Raw genomic sequence first — 16,056 nt, 5'->3', positions numbered from 1 at the left:
CCAAGGAACTCGTGCCATTGTATTTTTTTTTAATATATTGTTCCTTTATATTTTTATAATTTATAGCACCCTCTTATTCACCCTTTGGGGCCCATTTGATCTTTAGAATGAATCTTTTAAAAATTTTAATGATGTATTATTTTTATTTGGATCATATCAAATGTTTATATTAACTTATGGAGAACTGATGTCTATAATGATGTCAATAATAATATTAATTTTTATATTCAAATGTAGGAGTAGATGCCTTTCCATTGGTTCATACTTTCTTTTCATCTCTATAACATTTTAAGTTTTCTTCATTTAAATGTTCTTGGATGGGGAGTTCCGTGGTGGTCTCTGATCCCTGGCTGGGGAACTAAGATCCTGCAAACCACACAGCATGCCAAAAAAAAAAAAAAAAAGTTCTTGCATGTACATTATGCTTGCATAGATTCATGAGTATTTTCTATTTTTTGGTTCCTTTTGTGAATGGGATCTTTTCCATATGTATGTTTATGATGTAAATATATATTTGTTAATATATAAAACAAAAGAATAGGAATATATATAGTGTAAATTACAGATTATGTAACATATACTTTAAAAACTGAACCCAGACTTTATTCAGGTTTCTCTAGTTTTCCTACTCACGTCCTCACTCTGTCCCCGGGCCCCACATTCCATGTGGTCATCGCAGTCTCTGTGGGTCTGCGAGAGCTCCTCAGACTTTTTCTGTGTCATGACTTTAACCGTCCGAGGAGTGCTGGTCACCTATTTCGTCGACTGTCCCTCAACTTGGGTTTGTCTGACGTTTTCCCCACGGTTAGCCTGGGGTCCTAAGTTTTCCAGACAGAGAGCAGGGAGGTGCCCTTCTGATCACATCATGTCAGGGGTGCTCGCCGTCATCACAGCTTAGCGCCGCACGTCACCCTGCGTCACTTGGCCGAGGCAGTGTTTACAGCCATCTCCTCCACGAAGCTGCTTCCTCCCCTTTCCACACTCTGTTGGGAAGCAAGTCACGAAGGCAGCCTCGACTGCATGGGGGCAGGGGACAGCTACAGAAAATACTTGGAATTCTTCTGTAGGAAAATGTGTCTCTTCTCCTGGATTTATGTATTCACGCAATCATTTATACCAGTTTGGATTCATGGATATTTATTTCATAATTTGGGTTTAATCCAAAAGTGCATTATTTATTTTTTCACTTAAATTTTTTAAGCTGTGGCCATTGGGAGCTCTTTCAAGTAGGCTCTGTGTCCCTTTGACGCCCCTATCCCTCGGTTTCCTTGTTTTTTTTTTTTAGCTTGTGGGATCTTGGTCCCCTGCAGTGGACGCTCAGAGTCTAACCGCCAGACTGCCAGGGAATTCCATCCTTTGGTCTCTTTCGAGCGCTTCCTCCCTTTCTGACCCTATGACATGCTCCACCTCATCTCTTACTTGTCCTGCTCCAACCCTGGCAGCGTTTCTCTAGGGAGCCTGGAGAACAGAGTCAGAAACCAAGATCTTCGTGCTGGGTGTGCTTGTTGCTCGTAGGGTCGCACATCAAGGCCCTTAGAGCAGACCTAGGAAACACCTGTCTACACACTTAGCTGTGTGCGCACACACGCCTTTGTTAACCAGTGGGTGTGTGGGTGCATGCTAAGTCACTTCAGTCATGTCTGACTGACTGCGACCCTGTGGACTGTAGCCTGCCCATCTCCTCTGTCCATGGGATTCTCTAGGCAAGAACAATGAGTGGGTTTCCGTTTCTTTCTCTATAACCAGTGGCTATTTGCATATAAACTGAGATCACTTTATATGGACAAACTTAGTCCTCCCGCTAGCCTTCTTAGATTGTCTTGTTTTCCTCTTTGTATCATCTCATTTCATCCCACAACAACTACATGAGCTCAAGACCATTATTGAAGCCCTGTGCTGCCTCCTTGTGTCCTGGTGGTTGTAAAACCCCACGGCCTTCAGGCAGTTGACTGAATCAATGTGTGAGGTCTTACAATGGCCACCAAGGACCCAGGATGCAGGAGGCATCGAGGGATAAGTGTTTCCCCAACTCAGGACTTGGGGAGGTGAGTTAAGCTGGAACAAGTGACAGACAGTGGGCAGGACAGACCGTGATTAATGGTCAGTGCACTGACCCAGATGGCTGGGCCAGAGGAGTCCACAGCAGACACCCCTGGAGCTGGACACGGTCCGTGGGGCTCAACCCCAGGGAGGGGCTGGAATCAGGCATAATGGGGAGAAGCTGGGGTCAGGCAACAGCTGACACGCAGCCCAAGCTCTCTGGCTTGCTAGTCTTCGGGGAGCCTGGCCCTGGGCTGCCCGCTCCTGTCTTAGCTCAGCTTTGCTCCCGCAGGGCCACAAGCACTGACTCACCTCCTCCTGAGGTGCTTCTGGGCCCTGATGAAGATGGGCCTCTCAGAAGGGCAGCTTCAGTGGCTCAAGGTCCTGGGTTCCAGTCCCTGTACTGCTACTTTCCTGCTGGATCATTCTGAGCAAATCATTTCATCCCTCTAGGCCTCAATGAGCACACAGCCCAGGGCTGGGCACATCACAGGTCCTCTTCTATTTATTTAAGGCACACTGCACAGCTTGTGGGATCTTAGTTCCCCATCCAGGGATCGAACCTGGGCCCCCCTGAAGTGGAAGCGTCCCAAGCACTGGATGGCCAGGGAAGTGCCCACAGCTCCTTGATAAGTGGGAATGTGTCGCCCCTGTGGAGTCTGCACGACTTTGTGGGGACTTTTCCATACCCTGTTCAAAGTTCCCCGGAAGAGGGTGCCCTGTAGGAAGTGAAGGGAAGAAGGTTTCCGAGGAAGGCCATCAGAGTGGGCTCCCATGTGTGGGCGAGAGGGTGCTCGAGGCAGGTGTAGTCCCTGAGGGAGACTGTCCTCAGGTCAGCCCCACACCCTGCTGGCGATCGGCAGGGCATACGGGGCCTAGTTTATTTACTCCAAGGAACTGAGGCAGCTCACAAAACCCAGAGGCCTGAAAAGCGTCAGAGGGGGAGTCAGGTGAAGGGAAAAAACCCACAGTTGGAAAGGAAGATAAAGCCGCTCGCTGGGCCCGAAGAGCTGGCACACCGGGCAGATGTAGCCACAGCCCTGGCTCTGAGCTCCCTTAGTGGCCGAGAAGAGTGAGAGCTGACCCAGGCCCCTGAACCAGGTGCCATCGCCTGCTCCCCAGGGCGAACCCCCTTCCCCGCTTCAAGACCCAGCTCCTCGCCCCTTCCCCACGTCCCCCAGGCTGAGGTGAGCAAGTTGTCTGTGCTCTTTTTCTTTTAAAAAACCTGTCTCAGCATCTTGGGAAGCAGTTGAGATTGGGGCTGTTTGTTGCAGAGACAGACGAGCGAAATGCTTGGTCAGTGCATAAACAGCGATGTCTGTGCATGTCACGCAGTACCCGGGCATCAGGGATGGTCAGAGATGTGGGAGACCCACCCCCACCCCCACTGCAGGGGCGGGATGGGCAAGCAGAGGACGGGGCTGGTAAACCCAGACTTCTCAAGCCCTGATGGGGAAGGAAGGAGCGTCCTGCCAGCTCCAGGAATGGGGATTTGGGCTCTGGGAACCTAACATGGAGGTTATGGAGTGTGAGGGAAAGCTACAGGTGGAGACTTAAGCAGAAAACTTGGCTTTAACAGTGAGGGAGGTGGTATGGACCAATTTCTGCCTCTTTCAGCCTTGTTGGGACAGGGATCTGGGGCTGAGCTGCTGGGACCTGGTGCATACCAGGTTCAGCACCCTCTGTCCCATGCCCCCCTCCCTGATGCCCTTATTTAGTGTTGGCCCCTGTGGGCAGGAGGGACAGGGGAGAGCTCCTCACAGGAGACCACAGGGGAAGGTCTGGGGACCACCTGCTGACCTGCAACCCTGGACCTCAGTTTTCTCTCAGAGACACCAGGTTGAGGCTTCAAGGATCGTGTAGGTGATAGCTTAGTGTGGGGCCTGGCACGTAGTAGGCGCTCAAGAAACGGTGTGTGCCTTTGGTGGATGCGGAGCAGAGCCGGCGCAGTGCAGCGACTCGCCCAAGGTCACACAGCCGGGCCGGATCCGACCCGGGCGGCCTGACTCCAGCGGGCGGGCGGGTTTGCGAGGAGCCAGCTTGGGGGGAGCGGTGTTTGGAGGAGCGGGAGCAGACGTGGGTGGGAAGGGAGTTCTATTTTGGAGCGGGTGACAACGCGGAACGCACGGGGGGCTGGGTCCCTCCCTGGGCTCCCCGAGTCCCAGTCACCTTCCCGCGACCCTTCCCGGGAGGGGCGTCCCGGGCGGGTAGGGGGGAGCGGGAGGGGCAGGCAGGCGGTTACCTCATCGCCGCCTCCGGGAGGCTCCACTCGCTGCTCGCTGCTCGCTGCTCGCTCGCGCGGCCGGCTGGGGCGGCGACTCCGGGCGCCGGAGCGAGAGAAGGACGGAGGGACCGAGGCGCCGAGGCAGCGCCGCCCCCTGCATCCTGCTCCGCCGTGGGGCCCGCGAGGCGAGGAGGTCCGACCTCGGTGCCCAGTGCTGTCGCCGGCGCCTCCAGTGGCGCTGCGGGGCCGAGGCCGTGTCTGCGCGCGGCGCGCTCGGTCAGTTCTCTCCTGAGCTTGGCACTCACCCGAGCTGCTCGTGCGTCTGCCGTCCGCCTGCTCGGCTGTCTGTCTCCCCTCTACCACCAGCTCCGACCTCCAGCCTGGCCTCCCCGGGCCCCCGGTGCTCCAAGGGGCGATGAGGAGCGCGGCGGGGCTGGGGCGCACGGGGCAGGGCGCGCCGGGCGCACAGAGCGGCGCCGGCCCATGAGGCTTCCCAGAGCGGGGCGCAGCAGCACGCGCGGGCCATGGGGGGCAGCCTGCGGGTGGCGGTGCTGGGCGCTCCGGGCGTGGGCAAGACGGCCATCATCCGCCAGTTCCTGTTCGGTGACTACCCCGAGCGCCACAGGCCCACGGACGGGCCGCGCCTCTACCGGCCCGCGGTGCTGCTCGACGGCGCCGTCTACGACCTGAGCATCCGCGATGGAGACGGTGCTGGCCCCGGTCAGAGCCCCGGGGGGCAAGAGGTAGTGGACTGAGGGGTGGGCAGGGGCGTGTGGCAGCATGTGGGTGGATGCTCGGTACACATGTGCGTGTCCGCGTGGACGGCCCAGGGGTACCCGACTGTGTTCATGGACTGAAGGATCGATGTGTGTCCTGGCATTTGTGCTTTTCACCTCTTCTGCCGGCATGCAGTTGCCCCAACTTAGGCCCAAGATCCGGCGACTTTGCAGAGTGGCTTTTTCTCGCTTGCTTAAATTGCTATTTCTCTGCTTTCGCTGGTGGGTGGGGATTAGTGCACGGGGGAGCATGGTCCTGCCTCCCTAAGAGCGAGTGTTCCGGGTCTGAAGCCACGAGCAGAGCCGCAGCGGGAGAGGCTGAAGCTAGACACCGGGGTGTCCGCTCTGAGGGCATCATCCTCTGCTCCCTCATTCCTATGACCTGCAGCCAAGACTTGTTCAATAATTTTGCAAAGTCCAGGGCAGACTGAATCCTTGGGAGTTGATGCCTTCAAGAAGTGAAGAGGAAAGAGCAAGCAAGATTAAGGAGGGCTTCCTGGTGAGGGTGGCATTTGGGCTGAACCGGGACGGATGAGTGAAATTCTGATTAGAGGAAGCGGCGGAAGCATTTCCAGGTGGAAAGAGCAGCGTGTGCTTCGGCCGGAAGCCTAAGTGTGTAGAGCTGCCGTTAATCGGTGGTCTCCGCAGGCTCAGGAACACGCGCCCAGGCTCGGAGGCCGGATCTGCTCCTGAGGGCGCCCGGGGAGGGGCGGGGCCTGGCCCGAAAGAAGGGAACCATGGGAAACAGAGAAAGGGGCGAGGAAGGAGACAGGCCTCAGGGGAGAGGAGACCCAGAGAGAAGGGCTGGACGCTGGCTGGCTTCAGGCACGGTTTTAAAAGGTATACCCCAGCGGTCATAAGGACAGTAAGGCCCGGGGAGCTTGCGGGAGAGAGCCACAGACTAGGAGGAGAAGGGCCGAGGCCTGAGCGTGAACTGTGTGGGTTTCGCGTCAAGGCTCATTGCAGAAGGTCTGGATGCGAAAGAGCAAGAGGGCTTCGGCAAACTCTGGCCTCCCGCCCCCCCCAGGAGTGGCCGGACTCTAAAGACTGGAGCTTGCAGGACACGGACGCCTTCGTGCTTGTCTACGATATCTGCAGCCCGGACAGCTTCGACTATGTGAAGGCGCTGCGGCAGCGCATCGCGGAGACCAGGTGAGGTGCCCCGACCGGCTTGCGTGTCAGACAGCGGGGAGTGTTTGTGGGTCTGGCTGGGCCTTTTTTCCCCCGAGGTGAGTGGGTGGGCTCTTCCGCCGTCCTGGGCCAGGTCTCAGGCCTTTTCGGGCCTGGCCTCTAGCCCTAAGCGGTCTTTGGTCCTGGTTCTTTGTGGGTCTGGTGTTTGCTGGGGGTTCTCTGGCTGCAGGAAAGTATGCTCCTTAGTGTGTATATACTCACTGGAGGGATTCTCGGGCCATGGGGGTCCCAGGCACTGCGACCTTCATCCTCCTTTGGCCTCCAGGCCGGCGGGCGCACCTGAAGCACCCATTCTCGTGGTGGGCAACAAGCGGGACCGGCAGCGGCTGCGGTTCGGGCCTCGGCGTGCACTGGCTGCCCTAGTGCGCAGGGGCTGGCGCTGCGGATACCTCGAGTGCTCTGCCAAGTACAATTGGCACGTGCTGCGACTCTTCCGCGAGCTGCTGCGCTGCGCGCTCGTGCGCGCACGCCCTGCGCATCCGGCTCTGCGCCTGCAGGGGGCGCTGCACCCGGCGCGCTGCAGTCTCATGTGATCGAATTGGAAAAACGCCGTTTAAGGGGGGGAGGGGCCTTCTAGTTAACTGGAACAACTGGGGGCCCGGATTGGACGAGATTGCCCAACTTCTCTCGGATTGGACAGGACAGTCTCCTCCCTGATTGGCTGAGGAACGCTCCCGCCCAGTGTCCTGGGCGACAAGCTTTTCTTTGAACCTCATTGGGCCCACCAGGCCCCATTGGATAAATTAGTCCTTTCTGGGACCTCATTGGGTCACGATCCCATTGGATGAAAAGGACTTGGCTATGAATCTGATTGGACACGCTCAGGCTGCTCTTGGAGTTTCATTGGACCAACTGTTAAGTCACACCTCTCGGGAGGAAACAAAGGGGAAGAAAGGTGCACCTGGCATTTCTGGGATAGCAAGATAATCTTGGGGGATGCCCTGATGGTCCAGTGGTTAAGACTCCAAGCTTCCACTGCAGAGGGCCTGAGTTCGATCCCTGGTTGGGGAACTAACGTCTCTCATGCCTCACAAAGTGGCTAAAAAATAAATTTTGTGCTTCCCAGGTGGCGCTAGCGGTAAAGAACCTGTCTGCCTATGCAGAAGGCATAGACCTAAAGTTCAGGGCTGACAGGCATTGCCCCCTCGCAGTTGACTCCAGAATCCCAACCTGTAATGAGGCTTCTCAGATGGATGTGACGGCCCCAAGGCTGGGTCTCCAAGACGCAGACACAAGTAGCTGGAAGAAAACTTTACTGTCAGGCTCTGCAGGGCCGCGGGACCTCAGGAAGGGTCCTTACTGGGCTGGCCCAGCCTCCTCTAAGGCATTCAATAATATTAGTAATTAAATAGCAATGCTCATCCCCCAAGCGGAATGTACACCAGAAGTCCCATTGTGCCTTGTGGTCCCGAGGGGTCTGGTCCCGTGAGGTCTGGTCCCCAAGAGGCAGGGGCATTCCCTGATGCAGAGGGGTTAAGGCCACAAAGGAAAAGGAGAAGGAACAGAGGACTGGGGGCAGCTGGGCTGGTCCGTCACATCCAGGAATCCGGCTCGGTCTTCGGGCTGACTGAGCGCAGGGCATGCCAGGTCCCGGACCCCATGGGTCCAGGTGGGCGGCGGGGGCCACTTGGTGTGGGTATGCGTGAGGGTTTCCGGTCTGGCTGTGTGTCCATCCGGCCTCGTGCCCAGGTCCTCAGGGGCTCTGGGCCGGCCAGAGGACTCCCGGGTGCATCTGGTGGGCCCCCTACACCGGGGTAGGGGCTGCCCTCATCGGAAGAGCTGGACAGGGCTGGGCCTCGGGGCCCGGGCAGCCCGTTGGCCATCCTGCCAGAGTCCCCGGGTTGGCCACACTTGCTACCCAGGACGCTGAGGGATGAAGAGGAGGAGCTGGACGAACAGTAGGCTGAGTCAGGAGCTGGAGGGTCTGGGGCCCGAATTGGGTCAGGGGCTGGTCCACTGGGGGTCCCACCAGCAGCAGCAGCCTCAAGAGCTCGGGCGTTGGCTAGGAACTCCTCTTCCAGGCGCTGAAACAGTTGCTGTTCCTGCTTTGGGTCAAGCTGCAGGGGTGTGCGGAAGACACTGGCCGGGATTGTGCTCAACTCAGGACTGGGGCTGGGGACCCTGGGAGCTGCAGGGCTGTGGGCGCGGGGAGTGTGGGGGCTGCTTCTGCCCGAACCCCCACTGCCCCTGCCCCGCGGCACCCAGGAATGCTGCCCGTCTCGGCCCCGACGCACCAGCAGCACTGCCTGCTCTTCACGGCTCTGACTCCGGGCCCGCCGGACAGGGCTGGGCGCCGACAGCTGGCCTCCCCTGCCTCCTGGGGCCCCACGCGGTCGCCCCCGATCCAGCCGGTCCCGGGACTGGCTGCGCGGGGCGGGAGGCCGTCTCTGGGAGGCCGGGGTGCCCGTGGTCACCCGCCGGCTGGGACGCTCCCGCCGGGGGCCAGTGCCTGATTCTTCACTGCGGGCACCAAGGGGGCCGCTCTGGGCTGAGGAGGCTGAGGAATCGCTGTCCCCAGAGTAACGGCGGGAGCGGGGATGGGGGGGCAGCTGGTCCCGGGACCTGGGGCAGGGGAACAAGAGAGAGAGGTGGGGCAAGGCAGAGAGACCCGGTGCACAGAAAGGGTGGGGAGGGGAAGGAATAGGCAGACGCATGGCTGTGGGCGAGACACCTGTGGTGGTGGCGGGGGTGCCAAGGGTTTCTGTCCCTCCTGGGGACTTCCAGGGAGAAGTGAGAGATTCTGCCACAGCTTCCTGCAGCCAGGGCCACCCTCCGCCACCCCACCCCAAGGCAGCGGAAGAAGCAAGGCCCCAAACTCCCCGCTCCTCAAGCCTCCAGCTTCCTGGGCAGGCCAGAGGGAAGCTGGGTTGGATTGGCGGCCACCCAGCCCCCCGGGCCCGCCCAGCTGTGTTGTTCGTTTGCTTGAGTTGCCATGGAGATGGGAAGCCAGGCCCACCCCCACCCACGGGAACTTTTCCCAGGGTGTGAGTCACTGGAAGCAGCGTCATCCAGGCCAGGGCGGGCGCCCCCCACCCCTACCGCCTGGACCCCAGTCCCACGTCCTCTCTCCTCTCACCTGAGTGGGGTCTCAGGCCCCTCCTTCGAGCTGCGTAGGCCAGTGGGTGTCACCTCTGGGCGGGAGCCCCGGCGCTCCCCCACTGGGGCTGGGCTGCCAGCTCGGGGGCTGGGGCTGGGTGACACTCGCTGCGGGGAGAAGGTGCGGGTCCTGGGCTGGGGCGGGCGGTGGGCTGCAGGGAGAGGGCGGGTGCCGCGTGAGGGGCGGGGCCGCAGAGGCGCCCGCCCCCGCGGCCCCGCCCCGCCCCCGCCGACACTGACCCGCGGAGGAGCAGCGGCAGGGGTCGTGCTTGTCCAGGTAGTGTTCCAGCGTGTCCCAGCCGCCTCCCACGCGCACCATCACGTGGCTCCGCAGCACCTGGGGGAGCCCGGCGAGCGCAGGTCACCCGCCGCGCGCCCCACCCGCCTCCCGGGCTCTGCCTGCTCGGGGCGCCCCTCGCTCTCACCCGCACGAAGATGAGCAAACTGGAGTCTCCCACGCGGTACTTCCCCTCCGAGACCTTGATCATAGGAAACTGGTCTGGGCAGGTGCAGCGCCCCAAGATCTCCCTCACCTGAGAGGGGAGGCTGGAGGTCAGGGGTCAGGTCCCTCCTCCCTGGGCCTGATGTCAGCAGCTCCACGGTCAGAAGGAAGTAAACCCTTCTGTAGAGCAGAGTTCCGATTGTGTTGCCCTGCACTTGAGTGCTGCCTCTGGCCTTGACCTTTCACCAGAGCTCCTTCCCTTCTGACTACCGAGGGAGCAGGGAGCCGACCAGGACGAGGTGAGGGACTGCTTCAAGTCCCTGAATCCTTGGGGGAGTCCTCACTCACTCCCCCTCACCCGTTTCAGAGATGTGAATGTTGAGAGGCAGGTTCGGGGAGGAGGCAGGTCTGAGTACAGAGGACCAACGCCATATGGAGGCAGCAATACCACAGATGCGCGGGTCACACACAGACACCACCATGCACACCAGGCCACCGGCCCGGCCAGCACACGTCTGCCCACATGCTCCCAGGCCAGGAGCTGCCAGGCTGGCTATTCGGGCGGCCCCACCCGCCTCCTCACCCACAGCAGAGCTGCAGAGAAAATGAGCAGGTGGAGCCTCGGGTGACCCTGGCCCGGGGTGGGGTGGCAGCCTCTGCCCACAGCCATCCGGCTACCCGCCTCCAGGATGGGCACATCCCGTCCTAACCTCCTGATAAGAAGGAAACTCTTGGCCAGGCTGTGGGGGTGTCAGGGACACCTAGGTCTCGCGAAGAGGAGGAGGGAGCTGGAGTCACGGTCTGGCACCTTCTATATGCTCAGCATAGAGCTCATCCCACAGCTCTTGACAGGATGTCAGCTCCCATTAGCATGGCTGCTCTGGGCTGGGCTTCCCAGATAAGTCCCCGGGGAGGAACAGGGACCTGAAGAGCCTCTGGGAGCTTTCCTGGGCATTCACGTAGCGCCTACTGTGTGCCAGGCACCTTGCCCTGGACCATGGGCCCCATTCAACCTCGAGCTCAGTGATGGGGTGAATGCGGCAGTCTAGCAGCTGAGTGCAGGGAGGTGTACCGGAAGGGCTTAAGTCCCCAGAATGTAGAACACCCAGCGCTTACCTGGGGCACGGTTAGCACTGGGAGGAAGCAAGGGGATCATCGTGCCATGGGGCAGTGGCGGCCGAGTTTTCTTCCAGGCCACGCCAGGCCCGGTGACCTCACCCAGCACTCAGCCCTCTCTGCGCCTGCCTAACTCTTTGGGGCTGGGTATCCACTTGGTGCTCAACATATGCACCCTTTCCCCGGGGCAGGCTGTCCTGCAGCCACGAGGACAGGCCGCAGAAGGTTGCCGGCACCACCCTGCCTGCTGGTGCCTGGGTTGTGCTAGAATAAGCCCGGCCAGCGGGCATGCGCACTCGCAGACTCACCAGCTCATCGAGGTTGCGCAGGTCGCTGGGCGTCATGCGCGGCCCACGGGCTGGAGCTCCCGGGGCGGCGGGGGTCTCGGTGGTGTCCTCCCCGGCACTGGGGGCGTTGGAGGCCGAGGGCGCGGCGCGCAGCTCGCGCTCAATCTCCTGTTCGAACTGCACGAGGCGAGGGGCCAGCAGGCCGAGGCGGGCCCCGCGCCGCGCCACCTCCAGCAGGCACAGCACCACGCTCTTCTCGTTCTTGCGCAGCACCAAGTCCTCCGTCTCGAACATGAGCACTTCGGGTACACCCAGCTCCGCGCGGCACCAGCCAATGAAGGTGGCCACGTTGTCTCGGGCCATGAAGGAGCCGGGCACCACGCTGTGGGCCTGGAAGGCGACCCCGCGGGCCGGCCGCGCGGCGGCCATGGCACGGGCGGCGTCAGTGACGGCGTTGGCATGCTGGCACAGGGTGGTGCCCGTGGCCAGCCCCGTCAGGAAGCCATCGCCACCGCTGGGCAGACCCAGGCCGTACAAGGCGTTGAGCCACTCAGCCAGGTCCTCCTTCATGGCCTCCACGTAGGCCTCGCTCGAGCGGAACGGCCGCACACTCTTGGCCGCGGAGCCCGCAATGCTCGCCACGGGGTCTGCCATGCCCGGGCCAGCCGAGTCACTGTGGGCAGGGACACGGGTCAGGATGGTTGTGGACCCAGCAAGTGCTCAGCACAGGCTAAGCCGCTGACCACCTGCGCCTGCTTGTCGGTTCAGGCCAAATGCCTCAGTTTACCCGTCTGTGAAATGGATACAATAATAGAACCTTCCTCATAGGAACTAATGGGATGGATGATTTTTATAAATGACTTCAGTGTCCATAAGTGTTGGCTGCTCTGTTCTTTCGGGAAGAGGGATTGAGAAGACTTGGCTGAGTCCTCCTTACTGCCCAGCCAGAGAGGCCCCCATCGTTACTGCCCCTGTGAGAGGCGAAGAGCTATGCCCCAGAGAGAGTAATCTGCAGCCCTGGACTCAAGAGTAGGGACCCTGGACCCGGCCTCAGAGAAGGGTTAGATCCGCTGCTCAGGCCTGGTGGCGATCCCACTTACTCCGGAAAGATCCCAGGTCCTCCCTCAACCCGTTTACCCTAAAGCCTGTGTCATTATAACACCGACAGGACGGCAGCAGCAGTAAAGCAATTGCTGTGACCGTGGCCAGGGCTAAGCGCGCAATGATATTATCTCCATTTTACAGATGAGGAAACTGAGGCGCAGAGCTCGCTCAAGGTCGCGCAGCAGTGGGTAGCGGAGCTCGGCCCTCCAGCCCCGCGTGGCGGCTTCGGCGGCCGGCCCGGGGCAGGCCCCTCCTCCAGGGAGCCTCCCTAGCCCCAGACTGGTGCCTGTGAGCCGGGACTCGGAATGGCTGTCGCCAGTCCTGGCCGTCGCCAGCCCTGGCCGTCCTCTGGGCTCCGGCCCAGAGAGGGTGCGGGGCTGCCCAAGGTCACACAGCCCCGGGAGACAGAGGCCCGCGGCTGCCGCCACTGGGCCTGCTTCCCTGAGTGCCGGGCAGGGGGTGCTGGGGGGTCCCTGCGCTCACCTGGCTCATCCCGCGGCCTCGGGGAGCATCGCCCCGGCTGGGCCGGAGCCGGGCGGGCCGCCGAAGGGAGGCGCCGCCCGAGCCACAGCCGATCCCGGTCCCACCGCCGCGTCCTCCGCGCCCGCCGTCTCCGCCCCGCCTCCCTGGAATTCGGATCCGGCCCGGAGGGGGTGGGCGGGGCCGCGCGCTCTTAAAGGGGACGCGCGGTTCCTGGGCGGGGACGGGGCGGGCCCGGGACCCGGCCCAGCCCTGAGCGGAGGCGGGACCGGGGCCCCCGGCGACCCTGCCGGGCCGGAGGTCCCATCCCCAGATCGGGTCCCTTCTCCCTCCTTGGTCTCCCGGGAAGGGGTTTGGGCGTTTTTTAGCGGCACCTCCTCCGCAGATGGTGGCCTCCCCTGGTGAGCCGCATGGCCTATTCTCGAAAGGAACTCAGGAAGAGATAGGGGCCCGGGGCTGCGGAGTCACCTCCGGCCGGCGGGAGTGGACCTCCTTAGGTCCGATAAGTGAGGCCGTCCGGTCTTGGGTGGCGGCTTCCTGCCAGCCTCGCTGGCCTCGGGGATGGAGAGAATGGCTCTGTTTTACCCCCATTCAACCACTGGCCAGAGGAGCCTGGTAGGCTGCCGTCCATGGGGTCGCGAAGAGTCGGACACGACTGAGCGACTTCCCTTTCACTTTTCACTTTCCACTTTCATGCATTGGAGAAGGAAATGGCAACCCACTCCAGTGTTCTTGCCTGGAGAATCCCAGGGACAGGGGAGCCTGGTGGGCTGCCGTCTATGGGGTCACACAGAGTCGGACACGACTGAAGTGACTTAGCAGCAGCAGCAACCACTGGCTCCTCATCAAATAGTCTTTGTTAAACCCTGAAGTTTCTCAGATAACGCTGAAGGGAGGGCAGGGAGGCGACTGGCTGAAGCCCCTGTGTGTGAGGCTTCGGCCCCTGCCCTGCCCTGGACCACCTCTGGCCGCCCTGGTTGGGCACAGAATAAAGGCTGAAGGAAGAGAGGCGGCAGCCTGGCTCCTGAGGGTTAAGCCTGGCTGGTTTCTTTTCAAACTGCAGAGGGACCTGCCCGGACCAGCTGAGGCTGGGTGGGGACGCCAGGTCTGGCTGGGCAATAGCCTTGCTGGCCAGGCGGGGCTGCTGGGGGGAAGCACCACCACCAGCAGCCAGTGCTCAGAGCTTTATTTAATAAAACCACCACTGTCTGCTGTGCTCTATGGGGGACGCTCTTATGCCCAAACTTGGGCTCAAGTCTGGAGAGGCTGGTGGCCCTGGGATTTGACTGATGACTGTTACAGGAATACCTTCTTTCAAGGATGGGGCATCCGCCGGGTATATACAGTGTGCCGGACCTCCCGGTGCCAGGCTGCTCATGGGCACCATCTCACCGCGTCCTCGTGACCTTTCATAAAGGGGGGCTCTCACCTCAATACCCAGATGGTGCAGGTCCCACTCTACCTTCCCAGCACCCCTTTCTCCCCACCGCCTAGTGAGGAAGGCCCGTTCCTAGATGTGATAAAGGCTGACACTTGCTGAGTGCCTACTGAGTGTCTTAACGGTGGTGCAAACCAGGAGCAAAAGGCAGAGAACGAAACAGAGCCAGCTGTGAGGCTTGCAGTCTGGAGACGTGGCCCTTGTGCTGTGGTAGGGACAGGAAGCCAGGGAGCATGAGGGCTGGCAGAGGTGGGACGGGCTTGGATCAGGGAACTGGAAAGGTGAGGGAGGGAGCTGTGTGTGTGTCTGGAAGGGCCAGGGTGAAGGTCTAGGTGGGCCTGTGCCTGGTGGGTTGGAGAAAGGGGGAGGGGGCCTGTGAGACTGGAGAGAAGCGAGATTTGGGCGGGGCCTGGGATACAGCTGGGGACGGCTCTGCAGGGCTTTGTGGGCCAGGCAGCTTTGAAGAGACGTGGGAGCCACGGAGGGAGCAGGGGAGGGGTGTGACCTGACTTATCCCTGTGGCTACCGTGGTGGGCAGGGCAGGGGCCCAGGAGGGAACCAGGTGGTGCCAGTTGGTGAGAGGAGTTGAATTTCGAGGCTATATTTTGAGGGGAAAGCGGATAGAATGTGCTGGTGAATGAGGTATGGGGTGAAGGCAGAGTCCCAGGTTTGGGGCCACTGATACCTGGGAAGGACGGGATCGCTACAGAAAGGGCCGGGTAAGATTAGGGTGTGGAAACGAATTCCCAAAGTATCCTGTGAGGTGTGACGCTGTTTGGTATTCTGCTTCTACAGTCTGGGGAGACGGAGGCGCAGAGAGCAGGGATGTGTGGGGTCAGCAGCTGTGCAGGATTTTGACCCCTGCTTCTATCTACCTCATGACCTGCAGGGCCCTGGACATGGGCAAATTCAGACTGGACCCAGGCCCTGCTGTAGGTTACTGGGTGGGATGGTTAAGCTCCCCGAGCGGTGTTTGCACGGTCTGTAAAATGGGACAACAGCCATCACATCACGGAGTTGTGAGAGTACCGTCACTCAGCCCATTGCCCTCAGGGGATTGATCCACTGCATGGCTGAGGACCAGGGCCCGAGGGACACTGTTCCTGTCTGCAGCCCCCTGACTCCAGTGTTCTGACTCTAGACACATGGCAGGTGTGGTGCCCACTGGTGTGTCCAGACCCACGGCCCGGGCCGTGGAGGGCTTTCGCTTTGACCCCCTCCGTCATAAGGTGACTTCTCCTCCGAAGGACGCATGGATGCTGCTGGAGGGAGGAGAGGTTTGGGCTGAGGTTGTCCAGAGCCCATCCCTGCAGACTCCACAGGCCACCTCCAAGTACAGAGTGCTGCGCTCCCACGCAGCTCGGGCAGCGGGCATGTGGCTGGATCTCCGGTCTGGGCTGCTGGGTGCTAGGGTGCAGCCTGCTGGCCTTGGTTGCAGCTGGAGGTTGGATGATTGCCTCGCGGGCCCCCCACCCACCCTTGGCGCTGGGGAGCTGGGGTCCTGGCCGGCTCCACCCGATACCTTCTGGGTTAGGCTGACGTGGGAGCGCGGTCTGGGGTGAGTGGGTGTGACCCACCAGGGGCTCGAGGCTGCCCTGTCCACATGGGTCCAGCGTGACAACTGCTCCTGCCCTGGCTGTGGGGCGAGTGACCCCAGCTCTCCTGAGCGGCCACCCTGCGCCCGTGAGAGAGCAGCAGGCCTGCAAGGCCCGCTCTCGCCCCAGCCTCCCTGTGCTCACGCTCATCCTGAGCCCGGCCTGTCAGGACTGGGCCGGGCCTGGCAGCTCCGGGGCCTGCGCTGGCCCTGGAGGAGCGGTGTCCAGCCGTCCCTGCCTTGGAGGTGAGCCCCTCTCTGCGAGCCT

General features: G+C 60.9%; 2 protein-coding genes across 3 annotated transcripts; one reads left to right on the top strand and one right to left on the bottom strand.

The window, feature by feature from the left end:
* The first annotated feature begins 4,356 nt into the window (after positions 1 to 4,356).
* Positions 4,357 to 7,172, top strand: RASL10A (RAS like family 10 member A). The gene is made up of 3 exons (XM_040251396.1): positions 4,357 to 5,007; positions 6,068 to 6,192; positions 6,497 to 7,172. Exons 1-3 carry the CDS (start codon positions 4,789 to 4,791, stop codon positions 6,762 to 6,764), a joined length of 612 nt encoding a protein of 203 aa, XP_040107330.1. The 5' UTR covers positions 4,357 to 4,788; the 3' UTR covers positions 6,765 to 7,172.
* Positions 7,173 to 7,467: 295 nt separating this feature from the next.
* On the bottom strand, positions 7,468 to 12,910 carry GAS2L1 (growth arrest specific 2 like 1). 2 transcript variants are annotated; one of them, XM_040251393.1, is made up of 6 exons: positions 12,760 to 12,910; positions 11,194 to 11,845; positions 9,753 to 9,860; positions 9,568 to 9,664; positions 9,308 to 9,479; positions 7,468 to 8,793 (listed from the first exon to the last, which is right to left on the bottom strand). In XM_040251393.1, the coding sequence occupies exons 2-6, from the start codon at positions 11,824 to 11,826 to the stop codon at positions 7,764 to 7,766; spliced, it is 2,040 nt and encodes a 679-aa protein (XP_040107327.1). In that variant the 5' UTR covers positions 11,827 to 11,845; positions 12,760 to 12,910; the 3' UTR covers positions 7,468 to 7,763. The 2 variants fall into 2 exon arrangements, with proteins under 2 accessions (XP_040107327.1, XP_040107328.1); XM_040251394.1 differs by lacking the exon at positions 12,760 to 12,910 and having other exon boundaries at positions 11,194 to 12,707.
* Between the last annotated feature and the right edge of the window lie 3,146 nt (positions 12,911 to 16,056).

The sequence above is a fragment of the Oryx dammah genome, unplaced genomic scaffold (assembly GCF_014754425.2).
Source record: "Oryx dammah isolate SB20612 unplaced genomic scaffold, SCBI_Odam_1.1 HiC_scaffold_12, whole genome shotgun sequence".
NCBI classification, from domain to species: Eukaryota; Metazoa; Chordata; class Mammalia; order Artiodactyla; family Bovidae; genus Oryx; species Oryx dammah.
This window is presented reverse-complemented; position numbering and strand designations above follow the sequence as displayed.

What these genes read in the sequence shown, in the direction of transcription:
- RASL10A (XM_040251396.1), top strand. Translation starts at nt 4,789, where the DNA reads ATGGGGGGCAGCCTGCGGGTGGCGGTGCTGGGCGCTCCGGGCGTGGGC. An exon ending in AGAGCCCCGGGGGGCAAGAG is followed by an intron (nt 5,008 to 6,067) that starts GTAGTGGACTGA and finishes CGCCCCCCCCAG; the next exon opens with GAGTGGCCGGACTCTAAAGA. An exon ending in CAGCGCATCGCGGAGACCAG is followed by an intron (nt 6,193 to 6,496) that starts GTGAGGTGCCCC and finishes TTTGGCCTCCAG; the next exon opens with GCCGGCGGGCGCACCTGAAG.
- GAS2L1 (XM_040251393.1), bottom strand. Translation starts at nt 11,826, where the DNA reads ATGGCAGACCCCGTGGCGAGCATTGCGGGCTCCGCGGCCAAGAGTGTG. An exon ending in TGCGCAACCTCGATGAGCTG is followed by an intron (nt 9,861 to 11,193) that starts GTGAGTCTGCGA and finishes CTCCCCTCTCAG; the next exon opens with GTGAGGGAGATCTTGGGGCG. An exon ending in CTGCCGCTGCTCCTCCGCGG is followed by an intron (nt 9,480 to 9,567) that starts GTCAGTGTCGGC and finishes CTCTCCCTGCAG; the next exon opens with CCCACCGCCCGCCCCAGCCC.